The sequence below is a fragment of the Cheilinus undulatus genome, linkage group 7, assembly GCF_018320785.1.
Source record: "Cheilinus undulatus linkage group 7, ASM1832078v1, whole genome shotgun sequence".
Lineage (NCBI taxonomy): Eukaryota > Metazoa > Chordata > Actinopteri > Labriformes > Labridae > Cheilinus > Cheilinus undulatus.
Genome location: NC_054871.1, coordinates 42,569,751 through 42,588,777, shown reverse-complemented (window position 1 = coordinate 42,588,777; position 19,027 = coordinate 42,569,751). Strand labels below are relative to the sequence as shown.

General features: G+C 38.7%; 1 protein-coding gene across 1 annotated transcript in view; it reads left to right on the top strand.

Moving 5' to 3' along the window:
- Positions 1-19,027, top strand: part of si:ch211-51h4.2 — a 104,946-nt gene that overhangs the window by 34,449 nt on the left and 51,470 nt on the right. The window contains exons 7-8 of the mRNA XM_041790470.1: positions 654-719; positions 11,635-11,758. Of these exons, the coding sequence (XP_041646404.1) occupies positions 654-719; positions 11,635-11,758 (190 nt within the window). The remainder of the gene's footprint in view (positions 1-653; positions 720-11,634; positions 11,759-19,027) is intronic.

Below are 19,027 nucleotides of genomic sequence, written 5' to 3'. Positions count from 1 at the left end.
ACGATAAACCTTTAAAAGTATTTCTTTTTAACGTCTGAAAAAGAGAAGATTGCAAAGAGTGGGTGTACAACAACACTTTTCCTTTGGAAAAAAACGCTACCAATGGATTTGCACTCAACAACCAAGAGTTGAGAGATTACACAGGCTTAAAGTTAGAAGGAAGGGAACAGATGTTGAGCTACAGAAACTCGTCTTGTCACTCACTTTGGATTGAAGCCTACAGTAAAACATGCTCTCATTTTTAATGTTCAAAGACATTCTGCTCCTTTGTGGAGGTACAACATTTTGGAGACAGATTTTTTTTTTTGGCCCGAGTTAGTCAGTTAGAGAAGCTCAAAGTAGGTATGAGAGCAAAAGCAAAACATTTGCTTTAAGTATCCCCCAAAGGCAACTTTTGTTTTGAGCAAATGTAAAATAGAGAAGTTGTGAAGGATCAAGGCACTGCACTGAAAACAAGAAAGGATTTTGAATTTTAATCTTTTAGCTGCTCGTAGCCTCAGGCACCATGATGAGGCAATGTTTAATACGACAAGGGAGTTCTTACCATGACAGTGGATGATGTCCAATCATGAGCTAACAAATAACAACCTCTCTCCCTCTTTTTTCTTTCCCCTTTATCTTTTTCTCCTTCTCTTATTCTGTCTTTCCTCCAGTGTCTCTATTGGAATAAGTTATGTCTTAGCTGGCAGTGAAGCCTATGCTGCTCTTCTTAATGTTAGGTAAGTCCTCAACACACAGACACAAAACATCCCCTCATCTAAAGTGTGATGTATTATTGCAGTTTTCATTTCCTAACAAAAAGCTGTAGGTTTTTAACTCTCAGGGAAAACAGACAATGCTTTTTTCTGCTAATGGGGATCTAAAAAAGAAAGAAAAGGAAGAACTTCAGGTTTTTCTGAGACACTTGAAACACTTGAAAATTAATTGTCAGCTCAGGGAAGTGTTGAAAAAGGCTCCATGATCTGATCATAAAATATTTTTTCCTGAAATTGAATTTTTTTTTATTAACAGATGCAACCTTTAGAGACAATACGACCCACGACTGTGTGAGGTTCTGAAAACACTGCGGGGAACTTGCAGCATTTCTTTTAATCAAAGCAGATTTTTACTTGGGCAAATAAAACATACTTCATTATCAAATGGTGAGGATGTATTTAATTATTTTCTTAATTTTCTGTCTTATGATCAACCCTCATCTGTGAGCAAAAACATTGCTAATGAATACTAAATGAATAATTAGTTGCAAGTCCTCTCGTCTGTCTGTCACTTCACCAGCACTGTGGCCACTAATGCGAAGGTCAACCAGCCTAATAGGCCAGCACAAGTCAGTGTTTCTAAACGCGTTAATGAACTTGTCTAATTGTATTTTCTAGTTTAGCCCTAGCTGCCCTGGCTTTATAACTTTAAAGGGAACAACAGTGCTTTAAAGTAGGATTCTTATTTTCCTCACTGTGAGGAAGTGAATTCACCTCCAACTGTTTCCTTTTTAGTTGAGGACTAAAACTGATAATTTTGAACTTCATTACCGAATAAGTTGTGGTTTAAGACCTTTTAAGGATTCCATAAGAGTTTGCTTTCTAGAGTTTGGCCAGAAAATAGACAATAAAAGAAGAGTAAGTGAATATAGAACAAAGTCAGAGGCGCATGTGATTGAAAAATGTCTGAAAAAGTTGAGGCAGTGATCAGGTGCTGTTCAAATCTAAGGGGACAAATTGCAAACACATGGCTGTCCATGCTATTCCAAAACAAAGTCTTTAAACAAGTCCACAGTCCATAGCTGACGTTTATTTATTGTAATATCCTGATGACTCATTTAATTTAAATATAGAGACATACCTGTCTAATAAGGGATTTCTGCTTTAATCAGACTGCCTCTGACTCTCAGTTTCTACTTCTTTATAAATTTTTTATATAATCTGTAAAACGGAACAGTAGAAGGTTGTTAAAACAACTGAGATTTGTTAAAGGTCACATATTTTACCCTTTTAAGACAAGTTTATATTGGTCTCAGAGGAACTCAAAACATGCCTGTGAAGTTTGTTGCTAAACAAAAAAAAAACACTCCAGTATTGGCTTTTTGCATGTCTATAAACCCCTCTGTTCAGCCCTGCTCAGAACCAGCTGTTTCTGTATCTGTGGCTTTAAATGTGTAATGAGCTGGCTGACTCCGCCCCTCTCAGGAAATGGATGTGGCTTAATGGATGTGGTTCTCCTGGTCCTCCTCTCAGCTGGCAGGAGAGGAACTTTCTTCCATGCGGGGAGGACTAACTGAACCTGGGGGTGGGGCTAACTCCACACATGACATCATGAGGGGGAAGTCTGAGAATGGCTTGTTGTAGCGCACATTTTCTGAAAGGTGGAGAAAACGGGGTGAGGGGTTGAATTTTTCTGATTCTTGAAGGGGTTGTGGACAGGCCAGGGGCACTTTTTCTTTGTTAGAAAAGCCTGAAGAAGTGCATTCTGCATAATATGTGACCTTTAACTTAAATATGAAAAATAGCTTTTTCAGCTTTATTTTTCAGAGTTAATAGAACACATTTTTAGTTTTCATTCTAAGTATATTTTCCATCATTGTACTCAGATTATTTTACAAAACCCTTTATCTGCATAGTTTTCCCAGAATGCCTTTGAGCATTAAATACTTTTGCACCATGAGTGAATTTACTGACTCAGTTAGACAAGTTCCATCTGTAGGAAGCAACCACAATATATAATGAAGATATTCTGAACTTGATGGAAGAGGACTTCTTGCTCCAGTGTGCACCGTTCAGTTATTGTAACGTGTCGTCACTTAACTTGGCCTTAGAGATAAGAATGGTCAAGATAAAAGTATGTGAAGAGATAAGGGAAAATGTCAGTGGATGAAGAACCAAATATACATGTTATTAGATTTTAACAGAATTTTAAAGTGTAGGAAAGTGGACTTTAACCTAAAATATTAAGTTAACCAAACATAAATGTACATAAATAAACTTAAATCAGTAAAATTGAGTTGATTTAACTTACAACGGTTAAGTATTTGCTACTTAAAAGACTGTTTTTTCAGTAAGTATTCAGTAAGATTGGTTTGTAACCAGTTGCCACTAATATTAGAAGTTCTGTTAACCTGTCTGGGTTTACTGTGTAAAATATATATTTTAACTTAAGTCTACCCAAAAATGTATTCCCACTGCTTAAAACTGTAACATAACCAGTTTCAACAAATCTTTTGAGTATTTTTACCTTGTTGGGTTTTACTGTGTAGTAGTGTTGGTAAAACACAATGCATCATGATGCAGATGTTGACGATCCTGCATCGATGCAGAGGCAATTCATAATCCAAGCAGATGGATGCTGCTTGTGCATTTTCACACTGCAGCTTCATGTACTGTAAATATTCAAATAATAACCTGTTCATGTCATGGTTTCTCATTGGCCAAGATGAGTAAACAGCTCGGTTTAAACCATGTGAGTCTCCTCTGTCTTCTTCTAAACTCAATTTTTGGAATATTTCTTCATCAGGCCTGATAATTGTAATCAAAATGGATCATGGGACTAGTCAAGATGCACAGCTCTGCTGGACAGTCATGGTCATTTGTCTTTAAAAGTCAGTCCTACTGGCGACCAGTCTATGGTGTACTCTGCCTTTACTCAATGGCAGCTAGGACTGGCTCCACCCTCAATTGGCTATGAGGTGTAGATGATAGATTGGTCTTACGATCTGTCTAAAATCTGGGGTTATTACTCTGGAGCTACATTTCATGTAAAAACTATAGACCATAAGATCAATATCCTCTATGCTTATTCATTTGGCACTAACGTGACTTAAAAATCATGTTCTTTTTAATGTAAATGTTCAAGATAGTAACTCTGCTATTCCTTACATAATAATCTGTGAACTTGTTGCCCTCCTTATTGGAAGATTGCTCCTGCAGGTCCTGCTCAGCCAACAGGAGCTGCTGCTGCTTTTCTGCACCTTCCTAAGGCTGAGTCATGTTGATTTACCTATTTCAGGATATGCTCAGATATTTCCATAACATGCCTGGGAAGCCTTTGTGATCGGCATAACAGTCTTATCTCCATGCTCTGCAGAAGGCTTCATGTTTTGCCTGTCTGTTCCTGTCATCCATTTTGAGACTGAGGCAGCTGTGATCTTATCTGTTAGAATCAGCCTGTTAACAGCGCTGATCTATTCAGTGCAAGCCTCATTCTTGACTTGAAGTTGAGCTGAGCTTGTGAAAATCTTATTCAGAAGAGCAGTCGTCATCTCTGACAGCCCCTTCCAACACTGAGCTCTTTAATTGTTGTCCTGATTTCTGCAGTTATATGGGTGTACTTACAGTGAACCTCCTCCTACTGGATCCTGAAACATTGGACTATTCAGCCTGCAGCTGCTGCCTGTAATAACAAAATTCCCATCGATCAGTTGATATCTGACTACTTGGGTTCAAAAATTTGCCAATTTCCCCACACGAACCAAGCATTGCTAAATCAAAGCAATCCTAATACAATTATCATCCCATTGTTAAGCATGCTGCACAGTGAAAACCAAGCGTATTGCAAAATCACTCTGACCAGCCATTTCATGAGGTATATCAATTTAAACGCTTATACCCAAAAGATTAGCCAGTTGCGTGACATCAACTGATGCATTTAGGCATAAAGACATGGTCAGGAATCCTGCTGAAGCTCAAAGTGAGCATCAGAGTGGAGAAAAATGGGATTGAAGTGACTTCAAATTGTGATTGTTGGTTGTCTGACAGGGTTTTATGTTGTTTACACCAAATTCTGACCTTACCGTCCAAATGTCACAGCAGAAATTGAGACTTATCAGATCAGGCGATGTTTTTCCAAACTGTTGTTATCCAATTTTGGTGTGACTGTTTGAAATGTAGCCTCAGTTTCTTGTTTTTTTAGCTGACAGGAGTGACAGCCAGTGTGATCCTCTGCTGCTGTAGCCATCTAGTATGTCAAGGAAGTTGTCCATTCAGAGATGCTCTTCTGCATAACTGGGTTTTAACAAGAGGTTATTTGAGTTATTGATGCCTTTCTATCAGCTTGAACCAATCTGTTCATTCTCCTCTGAGCTCTGCCACTGAAACTGCTTTTTTGGCCCAGAGAACTGCCTGTCACTTCTCTTTTTTGCCCTCTAAACTCAAGAGATGTTTGTGCTTGAAAATCCTTGTAGATTTGTGAAATGCTCAGATCAACTTATCTGACACCAACAACCACAGCACATTCATAAAACAGTAACTTTTGCATCAGAACCGTTTGCTCCCATGTGATTGGCTGAGGAGATATCTGCATGAATAAGCAGTTGCACTTGCAGACATCAACATGTTAGCTGACTTTCCTAGCTTAAAATGCTTAATTTTTTTGTGGGAAAATAAAGACATATTAAATGTGCTAGCAGAAGCTTTGGAGTTGTCCTAAGGCAGCTTTGAGAGAGTGGGTGTTGTTATACCTCATACTTTTATTCTTCAAAAAGCAGCAAAACAGTGCCAACATCGACAATATGATCTGTCTTGCTTTATTTTCTATGTTCTGTTTAGTGCAATGGGATGCAATCAGATTAAATTCTAGTCACTCATGCAAAAGTGGTTGAAAACAACCCGACTATTGCACTCAAGTAAAAATAGAGGTACTAAATGTAATGGTCAGTAAATCCAATCAAGTCAAAGTAAAAAGTATTTAATTTAAAGTTTACTTTAAATGAGAACTGAGTAGCTACTGTGGAGTTGTGTGGTAAAATATGATATTTCCTTATTGGCAAGAACAACAAGAGAATAGATCTCCAATCAGGTTGTTCAGATAAAGTCACACCTCTACTGTATGTGATTAAACTTCACTTGTGCAAATGAATCTCACATTAGAACAACAATTCACTGGACACATGAGCAAATGAATCCCAGCAGGGATCACTGTACAACAGGTAACATCCAAACAAGACTAAAAACTGTCACATTTGGCAAAAATGCAAAACCAAAAGGAAGGACCCAAATGCAGAAAAAAAAATGATTTAATGAAAAAATAAGTTTACTTAAAACTTAGTCCACAAGAAACAAAAACTCAAAGTCCCAAAAAACAAAAACTCAGGAGAATCACAGAGCAACACCGGGGAAGACATAAGATGATCTGACAAAGACAAAGGGAATCACAGAACCTAAATACACAGGGAGGGATTGCAGACAGAGAGACAGGTGTGACTAACGAGACACAGGTGAAACTGGTGAGGGTAATCAAAGTGGAGGGAACCTAAGGCAGGAAGAAAACTGGAATCACACACAAGAAAAAGGCAACTACAAAATAAAACAGGAAACTTCAAAAAAGAACAAGGAAACATAAAACACAGGGAGGGACAAGGATACAAATGCCAAAACAGGGAGGAGAAAAAACTAACTCACAAAATACCAAAAGTACAACTTAGAAAAAGCTCTAAGGAAACAGGAGGATATAAAAACAGAAAACTCTAGAAGCAACAGGGACAATAACACACACAAAAACTAAATTCAAAATAAAACTAGAAACATGGTAAAAAACACAGAACTAATAAAGGAAAACACCATAGAGACTCAGGAACATGACAAATCAATATCTGGATCATGACAAAAACTTATAAAACACATCTAAACACTCAGCCAGAGGCCATGATGCGGCCTTACCACATCCCTCCAGATTTGTAACGGCAGTGGTGGAGCTTAGATCAGTTGAGTCCTTATAGAGTTGAACCAAAACTGTTGGATCAACACTGTCAAATAAGTCAAACACTGAAGAACATTTTACTCAGAATGAAGTTAAAATTACACTTCAGGAGCTCAAACCAACTCTGACATGTTTACCAAGAGATATCAACATTAGAGTTTTTGTTATGTGTAGTCGACAGAGGTGGAAGAAGTACAAGAGTATAGTACTCACAGAAGTAAAGTTACTCTGGTTTAAACCTCCTGAAGTAGAAGTAAAAGTACTGATTTCAAAATGTACTCAAAAAAGTACAAGTACCCCCAAAAAACTACTCAATTACAGTTATTTGACTAAATGTAATTTCCACCCCTGCAGTACAGTTGGAATAAAGAGTCCTTATTTTTAATCAGACAGTAGTCCTTACTATTAGAAATATTTTGACATTAAATATTATTTAATACAGTAAAATAATTAGATTGCTGAATGCTGCTGAAGAGGTCTCTGCACATCTGAAAGAAAGGCTTACAAAAAAATCAGACGCTTCCGCACACGTCTCACTTTTTGTTGATATTGAAACAAACAACATTTCGGTCTAACCACCCACATCAGGTATGACTGCAGAATTCAGACAGTATATGTACAAACAAAGGACTTCCTAACATATCTTAAAACATTACAACATTACATATAGTGGGAAAAAATCCACCAAATGTTACGTAATTTTTTTAAAGATTTGTTTAAAATTTAGTGGGTTTTAAACTTGTCTCTTAAGGCCATACATTTCCCAAGAAGGCGAGCATATGGAACACTTTCTTCACCCCAGTTGGGGCATTCTGGCGCTGGAGATATATATATATGTATATATATATATATATGTATATATATACATATATATATATATATGTACACACACACACACACACATAAAATTTAGCCTTCCCCTGTCTAAATAAGCTTTGGTAAAGTTTATATTGTTCCAGTGTCCTTATTGTACATGTATAGAAAGCTATTTTCTATATGTCTACTTATTTATTGGAGGTGTAATGATTCATCGATGAATATTGATACATCGATTGGTTGTTTAATGATCCAAGCAGACTGATGGAAAGTCAAAACACTGATCTAAATCGATGCTTCAAGCTACACTTTTATTTTGAAATTCCCTCAACACCTGTTAGCTAGCTAACTAGCAGCAGTGGCTTTAGGAAAGAGGATATCCTCTCCTCTCTTGGCTGTGTGGACATGCTGTACTGTATTTCAAACAGACGCTACTGCAGGACGGGTCTCTCCCCTTAGTTTGCCAACTACGTTTACATCTTTATCTGCATACAACTGCTGTATGAGATGGTTCACGGATGAAAAACATTAAACTTGTTCTGGCTGAGGTAGCGTGAGTGTTGTCTGATGCTGCAGACTCCAGATAAACAGAGGGGGAAAAGTCAGCTGCTGCATGTCTCCTTTAATACACTGATTTCATTTTGTCATCTCATAATGAAAATATAAGCTGTCCAAATTTAATGTGGTTCAAGCCAGACAGCTGTTCTCAAAAATACCCCTCACCCCCTTGCTCTTGTTCTGAGGCTGCTCATTGCAAGAGCGTCTTTTGAAATAAAACTTTGTAAATGTAAATTCCAGCAAAAAGCAAGATGGTGTGCTGGAACTTCTTTGAACTCATGTTGCAGTGCTGACATTTTTATATCATAACATTTTCCCAGATAAAAAACTGCATTTCTGTTGAAAAATCATGGCACTAATGACTTGTCACCTTTAAACTGACAGGTTTGGTTCTCTTATTTTGAAAATGATGTATGTTGCACCTTTTTGTCACCATGGAAACACAACAGCATAAATATATATTTATAAACATGCAAGCTTGAATGTTTGTGTGATAACACCGTAGTAATCAAACTGAAAATTGCCGTATTAGCATGGAGGAGTCTTGGACTCTTTCCTCCTACACTCTGGAGTAACTGAAGCGAGAATCGATGCAGCTCTGTTAGCCATCTCCTCAAGTGATTGTTGTCTCCCCGCCCCCCACTGCTTAGCTCCTTTTGCCTCTTCCAAGCCTGTAATTACCTTTATCAGTTAACAGGACTAATTTATTTTGTCATGCCTCAGTAAATACTTAACCCAAATTATATTATTCAGACTCGGCAGGTTTGTTGAACTGCTTCACTGGCACGCCTGGGTGCTTCATTATCGGCCTGCTCAGGGCCAGGGGAGATGCTACGATGCACTTTGGGAGTGGAAAGACAGGGTTACTGGAGTGAAAAAACCTTGGTCAGCCTCCTTTTGATAACCCACCTTTATTCCCCCCTCCCCTGGGGAGGCAATCAATAGGTTACTGCAGGTCTCTGCACAAAAAAACTCTCCTCTCAGTTCCGCTGCTGTAAAATAGTGTCGGATACCCCACAGAGCTCCGCAAGATTTGAGACATTAACGAGATTCATTTTCAACCCAGGGACTAGATTATGAGCTCTAAAGATTCCTTCATCAGAGTGTAAGGTTTAAATAAAACTTCCCTCTTTTCTATCGTCAAATATGAGAATTTTGATCTTGAAGCCTTTATGTATTGTTTATTTCCCATGAATTTAATTAGAATAAATACAAACTCATCCTTGTTTTATACTGGTTAACTTTATGGATATATTTATTTTACTTGTGAAAGTTAACACATACAAAACAATGAGCAAACAGCCACTTTGAATTGTGTCTTATTTCTTGTTTTCAGTATTTCAATAGAAATTAAAACGCATATTTATATTTCTCAACCATCACTGAAACCAAGTAAGGCCTTGCACAAATTCAAATGCACTGTTCACTCTGAGACTTGATTTTTGGGTTTAGAATCATAACAGAGTAAAACACAGCACAAAAGATGAATGCAGTTAAAACCAGTTAAAACTGATGGAAAGCTAGGGTGTGGCCTTGTTTTGTAGTGACTTGGCCTATGTTGAATGAGTAGTAGAGTATATTGCAGAATTATTGACTGTGTAGAGGGCATCTGCTTGGATACCATTTTGCCTCTGTTAATAGGTGAACAGTCCTTGGTTGTCCTCTGTGTTTCATACTGTGCAACAGGCATTTTGATGTATTTTCAAGCCTTAGAGCTAACACACCAGATGTTGCTTTTGTAAATGAGAACACATCACAGGTGTGTTGTTTGGAAAGCTGTTCATAGGGCTGGAGTTTACAGAAGGTTTTCCTCATCAAACTACACAGTTTTAGTGTTTTTATTCTCTCTTACATTTGGAAATGAAAGTTGACTGCTTGTGTATGTTTTTACTGGTCAGAAAGTGTGTGTGGTGTGTTAGTAAATGGATGTTTAAGAAGACAAAATAATTCAGAATCTGGCTATAATTAATGTCAGACACTAGAATTGCTTAACCTTGCAAAGCAGATGGATGTACCAGTCTGTCGTCAGGCAAATCCATCTGATGATGAAGTTGGATTCAACAGTGATGGAAAGTAAGGACACCATTTTTCTTTTAAATATCTCTTTTTTACTTTAGAAAAGCCTGGAAAACACCTCTCAGCCCAGTGGAGGAGTCAAAAGTAAAATGCTTCATGAGAAGACACAAATTAAAGGTATCAGGTGTTTGTAGACACAATAATTAAAGTACCCTTAGGTTAAGACCGTATGTATTACAAAGTATAACAAAGAACAGTTTCTTCAGGAAAACCTTAAGTCAAAATATAAGCCATAGAAATTAGTATAAAAACATCAGTACCAACATAGTACCAGTACAAACACATCTGATACCTACTGTTTGGAATTACAAGACACATTTTGGTGTCTCACTTCGGTACCTCACCACCCAGACATGATCCATGCTAATCCAACCGAAAGGCACGAAATATGTCATATGGAGAAGTTACAACTTTTTCTTTTGTTATATGATCTCTTGGCATCTTACCTCTCAATCATTTACAATAAAAAGAGTTTTTTTTTTTTAGCTGCCAACTTTCAAAGATTTATTTTTGGGCGTTTTATGCCCCTATTGACAGAGGAGGACAGTGGACAGAATCGGAAACAGGGAAGAGAGAGTCGGGGAAAGACATGCAGGATAGTGCCACAGGACGGATTTGAACCCGGGCCGACCGTGTACATGTGGCGCCCCTAGCTGCCAACTTTTAAAGCAGTTTTTTTCTCTCAAATGATTCAAGCACCATTTAGGCATGGGCATGGTTTAAAAAGTACTGATTTAGCGCCATTTTGGAAAAATCCAGAGCCATACCCAACCCTAGCCTTAGCTGGGTTACTTACACAGAGAAAGGTCAAATGCTGTCACATGAACCAGGAATTGTTGGGCTTCATTGAGTCATTTTGTAGATGCAATCCTGCATTCTTCTTGATAAGAATAAGCTTTTTGAAGCTATCAGATTCCTCTGAGTCTGTGGTTTTAGACTACACTGCTGCAGCTCTAAAATGGTCAATCTGAAAGTCAAGATGATGAACAGCTTTCTTTTGATTCATGTGATTTACAAATGAATGCACCAGTAAGAATTTACTTTCTCAATATGGGCTTAAGAACTGTGGTTTGATCTGCACGATCACTGAATTCTAAACATGCCACTTCAAAATGTGCTAAATCACGATAAACTATTGAAATTTAGCGCATAATTGCAAGAATTAATCATTTGACAGCTCTTCTTTTCAGAGGTGATAAATAAAGCGAGAAGAAGTTTTTTTCTGCTGAGATCCATAAGAATGGACTTGACTGTAAAAAAGAATGAGTTCGTTTAAGCTTTGATGTCACTTATCAGACTTGGCGCCTCGTCCAGTTCTGAAAATCTATTTCTGTGGTCAGGACAGAAGGTGTCCCATTCATTAGTTCTGTGTCAATTTCAGCTTAATGGAAAGTTTGTAGTTAAATCATTTGTCAAAGCCAGCAGCAGAAGGAGGCAGTAACCCACCCCCAGGTCAAGAATTTCATCTCAACAGTAAACCTCTTCATCTCCTTTTCTCCACAGCCATATCTACGTGATCCCAATCTTCACCTGGATTTTAACTCTTGCCATATTACTCGCCCACACTGTCATACAGCCAATCACGTCAGTGCTTACGTTGCTGAAAGGAATCCTGCTCATTGTAACGGTAAGCTTTTTTCTTTACCCTTAAAAGCACTACTTTTTTAGCAAATGTTTCTACCAGGTATTCTAGATGAAGACATGCAGTGTGTTTCGATGCTGACCTCTTTGCCCTTGGATATCACATTCCTCTCAAAATGTTAAAGGACATTATGAAAAGTAATCATGAAAAATTAAAATACTGCAGTTAACTGTTTATTGTGGCATGTTTCAGTCAGTCTTATAAAAGAGTAAAGTAAATGGAGATATTTGAAGAGTCTTCTCTCACCTTCACACTTCACACTTTATAAACTTTTCAGCGTTGTCTTTATTCACTCTCTAAAAGTGTATATCCTTTGGCCATTTTTGATGGATGTCATGTCGCCTTAACTGCTGTGTTTGCATGAGAAGTCATGCTGGCAAAATGGATGGAAGTGGTGTCGTACATTGGTCACCTCATGCAGAAGCCGTGGTACTTACGGAGCTCCCACTGTGTGTGTGGTGGTTTGGGGTTTTTCCAGGTCAGTGCTTGCAAACATCAGGGAGTGTCAGCTGCTCAGCAGGAGCTCTGGAAGGAAGTCTTTAGGTTTGGGCCAGAATACATTTAACACCATCACTTTCTACAAGGTTACTCTGCATCAAAGATGTGTACTGATAGCTGCTACATCTGCTTTTTGGATGTAGGCCAAAGCCTATATTGATGCCCAGTGTCTGGTACTACCTGCCATATTACACTAAAATAACTGTCTGATGCATATGCCCATTTTTCATTTCTCTGTATATATAATTCTTACATGTCATTATTTATGTTTATCAAGGGATTTTACCTTTTTTTTTTGGCGTGTGAAAGGCATCAAGATTACAATCAGTCATACGCTGCCTATAAAAGTATTCTCCCCTTGGATGTTTTACCCTTTTATTGATTTTTTAAACAGTTATGGTAAATACAGTTTTGCTTTTTGAGCCACCCCTCCCAAAAAAATCTTTGCTGTCAGATGGAAACAGATTTCTACAAAGTAATGTTATTATAATATTACAAAAATGTGACTGCATAAATATTAGGCTAACCCTCGTAAGTCAGTATTTAGTACATGAACCTTTAGCTGCAATCAAAGCACAACAGAATGCATTCCTTAATGCAATGAACATCAACAACCCATGCTTCATGTTCCTGTCATGCTGGAGAATAAATCTTCTCCCAAGCTGTAGATCTCTTTCAGACTGAATAAGATTGTCTACCTTTACAAACCTTCCAGGGCTGGAAGGTTAAATAAAGCCTTACACACTGGGGAATACATCTAAACATGGCCATTTATAACAGGATGATATCTTAATTCAGCATAAATATAGTAAACTCACACAATTCCAGATGGCCATGAGCCTCAGGATGCTCCCGGAGGCTGTTTGTTTTAGAGTTCTTAGTTTATTCTTCATTGACAGGTCAAATCATATCCCTTCTTAAGCCTCTCTTTTGGCTCTAAATGGAGGCAAATATTGATGATGCATGCAAGCAACAGAAATGATTAACACATACTTTTCCTAACAACTAGCACTGTCCTCATTTACTCTTCAAGACCCCTTATGTGTAACAAAGTCTGGGCATTGGTTTAATGTCATTACAAAAGCTGACTTTTAACCCAACTTTATTTATAACTTTCGGGATTAGTCACTGCAATTATAGGCAGTAATTCAAGTTTTAGAAGTTATAACTCTGGAAGAATAATACCTCACACAAATAAGTGTTCTCCTCTCAGAGGGATTTCAGACAGGCACACAAGAGTAAAGCCAGGGTAAATCAAATATTGGAGCATGGATGGTGATATTTTCTTGTATGGATTGAAAAAAAAAGTCAATAAAACTGCCCAAGCAATGCTCTTTAGTCAAAGGAAGACAAAGTCTTCAAAAGAATATTTCAGTATTTTTGAAGTTGGGTTGTATAAGGTACTTGGAATTGTAGAGGCAAAAGCCTTAAGTGACTTCAGTGAGCATTGCCCCTTGAATCATGACTCACTGGAGGAAGCTGGGCTATAAAGCGCTATCTAGTGAGTTCAAGGTAAAAATGGGACAAAAAAACAATGTTGCCTCAATTGTACGCTAAATTCAAAAGTTCAGAAGAATTTTATTTTCACCCAGAAAGCCTCTGTGTTTGGTATTATTTTGCAATGCAAGCTTTGGCTACCAGCTACATGCTCGTCCACCTCAGTGTGTCTGATCAGCAGCTTTGAAAGAGACAGCAACAACAAGCTAAGCTAAAACAAAAATAAAATAAGCGATTTCGACTCAAGTGACGATGCTGTGTGATTTATTGTGGATATGAGGGGATACTTTTACCACCCAGAGCACAGAGAGGAAGAACATCTACATATGGAGACTGAATAAGAGAGGGAAGAAACTTCATTGAAAACTGCTCAGCAGGAGAGATCCTAAGTTACCTGGAGCTGTAGGTGTGCAAACTGTACGCCAGTGAACCCAGAGAGTTATTTCTTCAGGACATTTCTGATCAAGGATAGGGGGTAAAGATGCCTTCAGCCTGCATCTGCCCCCATCCAGAGTTCCTGCCTTATGAGTTGGTGTGTTACGGACCTTCTTTAACTTTCTGGAGCTTATTTGAAAAAGCTGACCCCGACCAGAAGAGCTGAATGGAAATCTGTCATGTGAGTGAGTTTATGGCTGTCGCTTTATTCTTCTAATTGCTGATAATAAGACAAGCTACATATATGTATTATATGTTTACGTCATGAAAACATAACTAGTTTTAGTTTGGTTTGTTGTTGTTCCCTCTGATGAAGCCTACAAGGCTTTCTGGTTTTTGGAATAGTGTACAAATGAGCAAACATTGTTTTTTCTCCCATTTTTACCTTAAACTCACTAGATAGCGCTTTATAGCCCAGCTTCCTCCAGTGAGTCATGCTTCAAGGCGCAATGCTCACTGAAGTCAATTAAAGGGGACATATCATGCAACAATCAGTTTATATATGTAAATATGTGTCCCTGGCCTGTCAACAGTCCCCTCAATTACCAAAAAAAACAATTCCCTCCCCTCTTTTCTCCACCTATCAGAGAAGTCCTACCCTCTCTTGCAGAGTTTAAGACCTTGGTTTCCAGTCATTTTGTTTCCAATTGAGATTGTTTTAGTTGATTTCTGCTGGTTCTGACTGTTGTTTTTTCTTGCTTGTTTTAATGTGCTTGACATTGGAAATGAGGGATACCTCAATGTCCTTTCGAGAATAAATAAAGGTTTGAATTGAATTGAATTGAATTGAATGTGGGCTGAAACAAGCCATTCTCATGATGTCATGTGGGGAGTAAGCCCCGCCCCCAGGTTCGGTTAGCCCTCCCTGCTTGGTAGAAAGTTCCGCCCTCCTCTCCTGATCCTAAGATAAGGAGAGCCACATCCATTTCCTGAGAGGGGCGGAGTCAGACAGCTCAGTAACATTTAAAGCCACAGACCATAGACTGTAGAAAGAATTGGACAAACCCTGTGTGATGTCAGCCCTCTGCTTAGAATAGGCAGACTCAAACAGCTCTTGAAGCCAATCCACGGCGGCTTCCATATTGAAATCACTGTCTCAACCGAACTTTGGATCAACCTAACAGCATGCCCTCTAAACTTCACTTCCTGTCAGCCAGCTAGCTAGCATTCTGGTTGGCAGGAATGTAGCTTCTGCCTGTCGAGCTATCTGTCTAACCCTATCATATTAGACGCTCCAATCAGTCCACAGTGAGGCTTTTCCTAGATATAATCTAAACCATTGTGGTACAAAACAGTTTACCTCCCGCACAGTGAGAGCACATGAAGACATTAGCTAGTGAGACACGTTTGGTTCTTTGAACCAGGCTGTATACCAGTTTATTTCTAGTGTAAAAACCGTCTTTTTAACAGGTGTCCAGATTGGACTTCCGGTGTTCCTGTAGCCAGCCTTCAGTGCACACTCGCTGTATTGCAATTTTTTGCACTTCCTCATTGGTTTCATTTTTCAGGTCTAGAGGTTGCCGCTTGCCACAGTCACAGAAACAGCTTGTTCTGAGCAGGGCTGAAACAGAGGGTTTTTTTTTTTTTTTAGACATACAAAAATCCTATACTAGAGTGTTTTTCAAACAGACTTCACAGGTATGTTTTGGGGACCTCTGAGACCAATATAAACTTGTCTTAAAAAGGTAAAATATGGTCCTCTTTAAGGTTTGCCACTAGCATTGCCAAGTACCTTGTACAACCTAACTTCAAAAATACTGAAATATCCCTTCAAAGACTTTGACTTCCTGTCTGGGTGTTTCATTTTGAATAAAGAACATTGATTGGGCAGTTTTATTGATTTATTTTTGCATCCATACAAGAAAATATCACCATCGATGATAAACTGTCTGATTTACCCTTGCTTTACCCTTGTGTGCCTGTTTGTTCTGCAGTCCCGAGGAGGTTTTACTGACAATCACGCACACTTTAGAGAGAGAGCGAGTGGAATAACCTCCCTCCAGTAAATACACAGAATGTGGTACAACCTCTTCTGTTTAATGTAGGCCTACTTATGCAGTTTATTAAAGCTTGTAAGTGTGCTGGGTTGGTGCCAATGCCATTATGTATCAAGATGGTTGGGATCATTTTGATGCACACTGTCATTAGCAAGAAGCCTCTTCCACATGTCTCATCTGCTGTTGTGTAAATGGATTTCTTTTTGTAATATGAAACATCCTGCTGGTAACGAAACTCAGAGCAGGCTCATACAGGGAGAGAAGCAGAGAGAGGGTAAGCAGAGTGGGCTTCTGTGTGCAGAGGCCAGCGGAGTGGGGGAATGGAGAAAGCAAGGGCAGATTAAAGACATTTGTGAATAAAAACAATATCAGGTAGAGGATTATGTAGAGTTTAAATGAAAAAACACAGAAAAAAATGACTTATTTTGAATGAGCACATTCCCCTCTCTCTCTTGCAATGCTGTTATGTTGAGGCTGTGTTAAAACAGCTGTCGATGCACCAACATCAGATCAATGGCTTCATCCCTCCAGCACAGCATGCAGTCAACAGAACCTTTATGAGTCCTTGAAGGATCCTCTGTCCTTGAAAAAATGAGAAAAACTTGGATTGATTTTAGATTGCATTGGTACCTATAAAGGCTTTCATGAACAAACACAGGCATACACTAACTACACACAATGGTGTTGGTATGATTCCACAAAAAAAGATCTTGTTACTGCTGTTGTTGTGGGACAGTGTCTTTTCATCTATGCCCCATAGGGGGAGACATTTACACAGAAACTAGCTTACATTTATCTGCCTGCTCACACATACACACACAGTATGAAAGAAATGTGTCCTAGAGCTAAGACCCAAACAGAGCAGGGCGTTAAGATTTAGAGGTTCACTTGTGGAGCAGGGTACTGAGAGCCATTCCCTGTTCTCTGCATCAATAAGAGAGAGAGAGCCGGGCAGACAAGGCCGACTGCACCAGAATAAAACACACTATCGTCAAGTTCCAGCCATTTATGGCCTAGCAAATGTGATTTTTCTCTTTATGGCTGAAATATTAATGCTTCTATTTTGGTATACTTAGAAAGAAAACAGCAGTTTCCAGGCCCTGAGCTGCCAAGATAGAAGGAGCGAAGAGAGAGAGGATGGACAGAGGGATTTAATAAGTGATGTCATGGCAAATAGAGGGGGTGAAGTATGACCTTCAGTCAGCGATGGCCCAAAAGCATCAAAGCCTCTGTCATAGACAAAATTTTCTCAGGGACATTTATATATTTTCAATGCTGTGGAAGGTTTTAAATTGCTTTCACATTGTGCTTAAACTAACAATCTCTTTCAGGATGAAAACCTTTAGAAATGAAGAGGGCACACATAGATGCAGAGCTTTTGGGCAGATTTGTCTATACCGTCTGTTTGACGATATATGCCTCTAGGAGCAGATGTAATTTCTGTCATTCCAGTGAAGCAGTGTTGAATGATTTCCAAGAGTGACTTTCTTTTCTGTGAAACATAAACCCATAATTCCCTGGACTTAGAGTCACCCCACAGTTCATCTGTTGAGTCTCACATCACCAATAAAAACTGAACACACCACATTATTTTTGTAATATCGATTTCTTCACTCTTTCAGTACTCAACAGTGATGTTGAGTTTCAAAAAAGACCAAAGTCCTTTTTCCCTTGATTCTACATGAAAGAAACCATTCCTTGAGTAAAGAAAGCAAGCTTTGGCATTAATATAATCGTGTACCCCATTAGCGAACACCAAATGACTTTTAGATTATTAGATCTCAATAAACAGGTGTCTTTTAGCTTGTTTCCACTGAGTGGTCTGGTTCAGTTTGGCTAGACACAGTACCTGTTTGTCTGCATTTCCATTATCAAGAGTTGGAAAGGGTCCTAAATTACTGACCCATACCGTCCTGCTTTTTTTGGCACTCTTCTGTAGGGGTACCAATCTTACCTATCCATCTCGGCTGTCTGCTCTATAAAAAGTGGGTGAAAACAGCAGAATAACAGACTAATATCCACTTAAATTAGGGACATTTGGACTTAACAGGCGTCTATACTGTTTCCTAGGCTGTGGGCACTGATATGTGGCCACAAATCTGGGTCATATATGGGTCTGATTTCATCTGAGATGCATGTAAAACATACAAGTTGTGTAACAAGAGGCCTTATATAAATTATCCTTATTTTGCTGTTTGATTCATCTTTTTTTTTACTGTAGGTAATCGATGAAAAGATTTTTTTATGGTTGGTCAATCTGCAAAAACTTGGGACATGTTTTAAAATGAAATTGATATACCCTGGCTGTCTTACTTAATCTAGTTTAATTTTAACACAAATTAAACTTTTATTTATTCTAATGTGTCAAATTAACACAGTGAAACTCTCAACTTTAGAAGTATGTTGTATAAATTGTTACAGCATCGGATACGTTCACTTTTAGAAGCTTTCAGTGACAAGTTCAACTACAAAGTCCTCCTCCTCACATACAAATCTCTCCATGCCCTGGCTCCTCAGTACCTTTCTGATTTCCTCCATCCATACACACCATCCCGCAACCCTCGGTCTTCAGACACTGGCCTACTTTCCATACCCAAAACCAAACTCCGAACCTTTTGGAGACAGAGCCTTCAGTCCTGCAGCCCCCTCCCTCTAGAACACTCTGCCTGCAGACATCCGTAGCGCTCCATCTCTGGACATTTTCAAAAAAACGTCTCAAGCGCCACCTGATACACCCATCCTACCCATCACATAGTTTGTCCATGTCTTATGTGTTCTTGTAAAGCATCCTTGGGTTTCTTGAAAGGCACTATATAAATTCCAGATA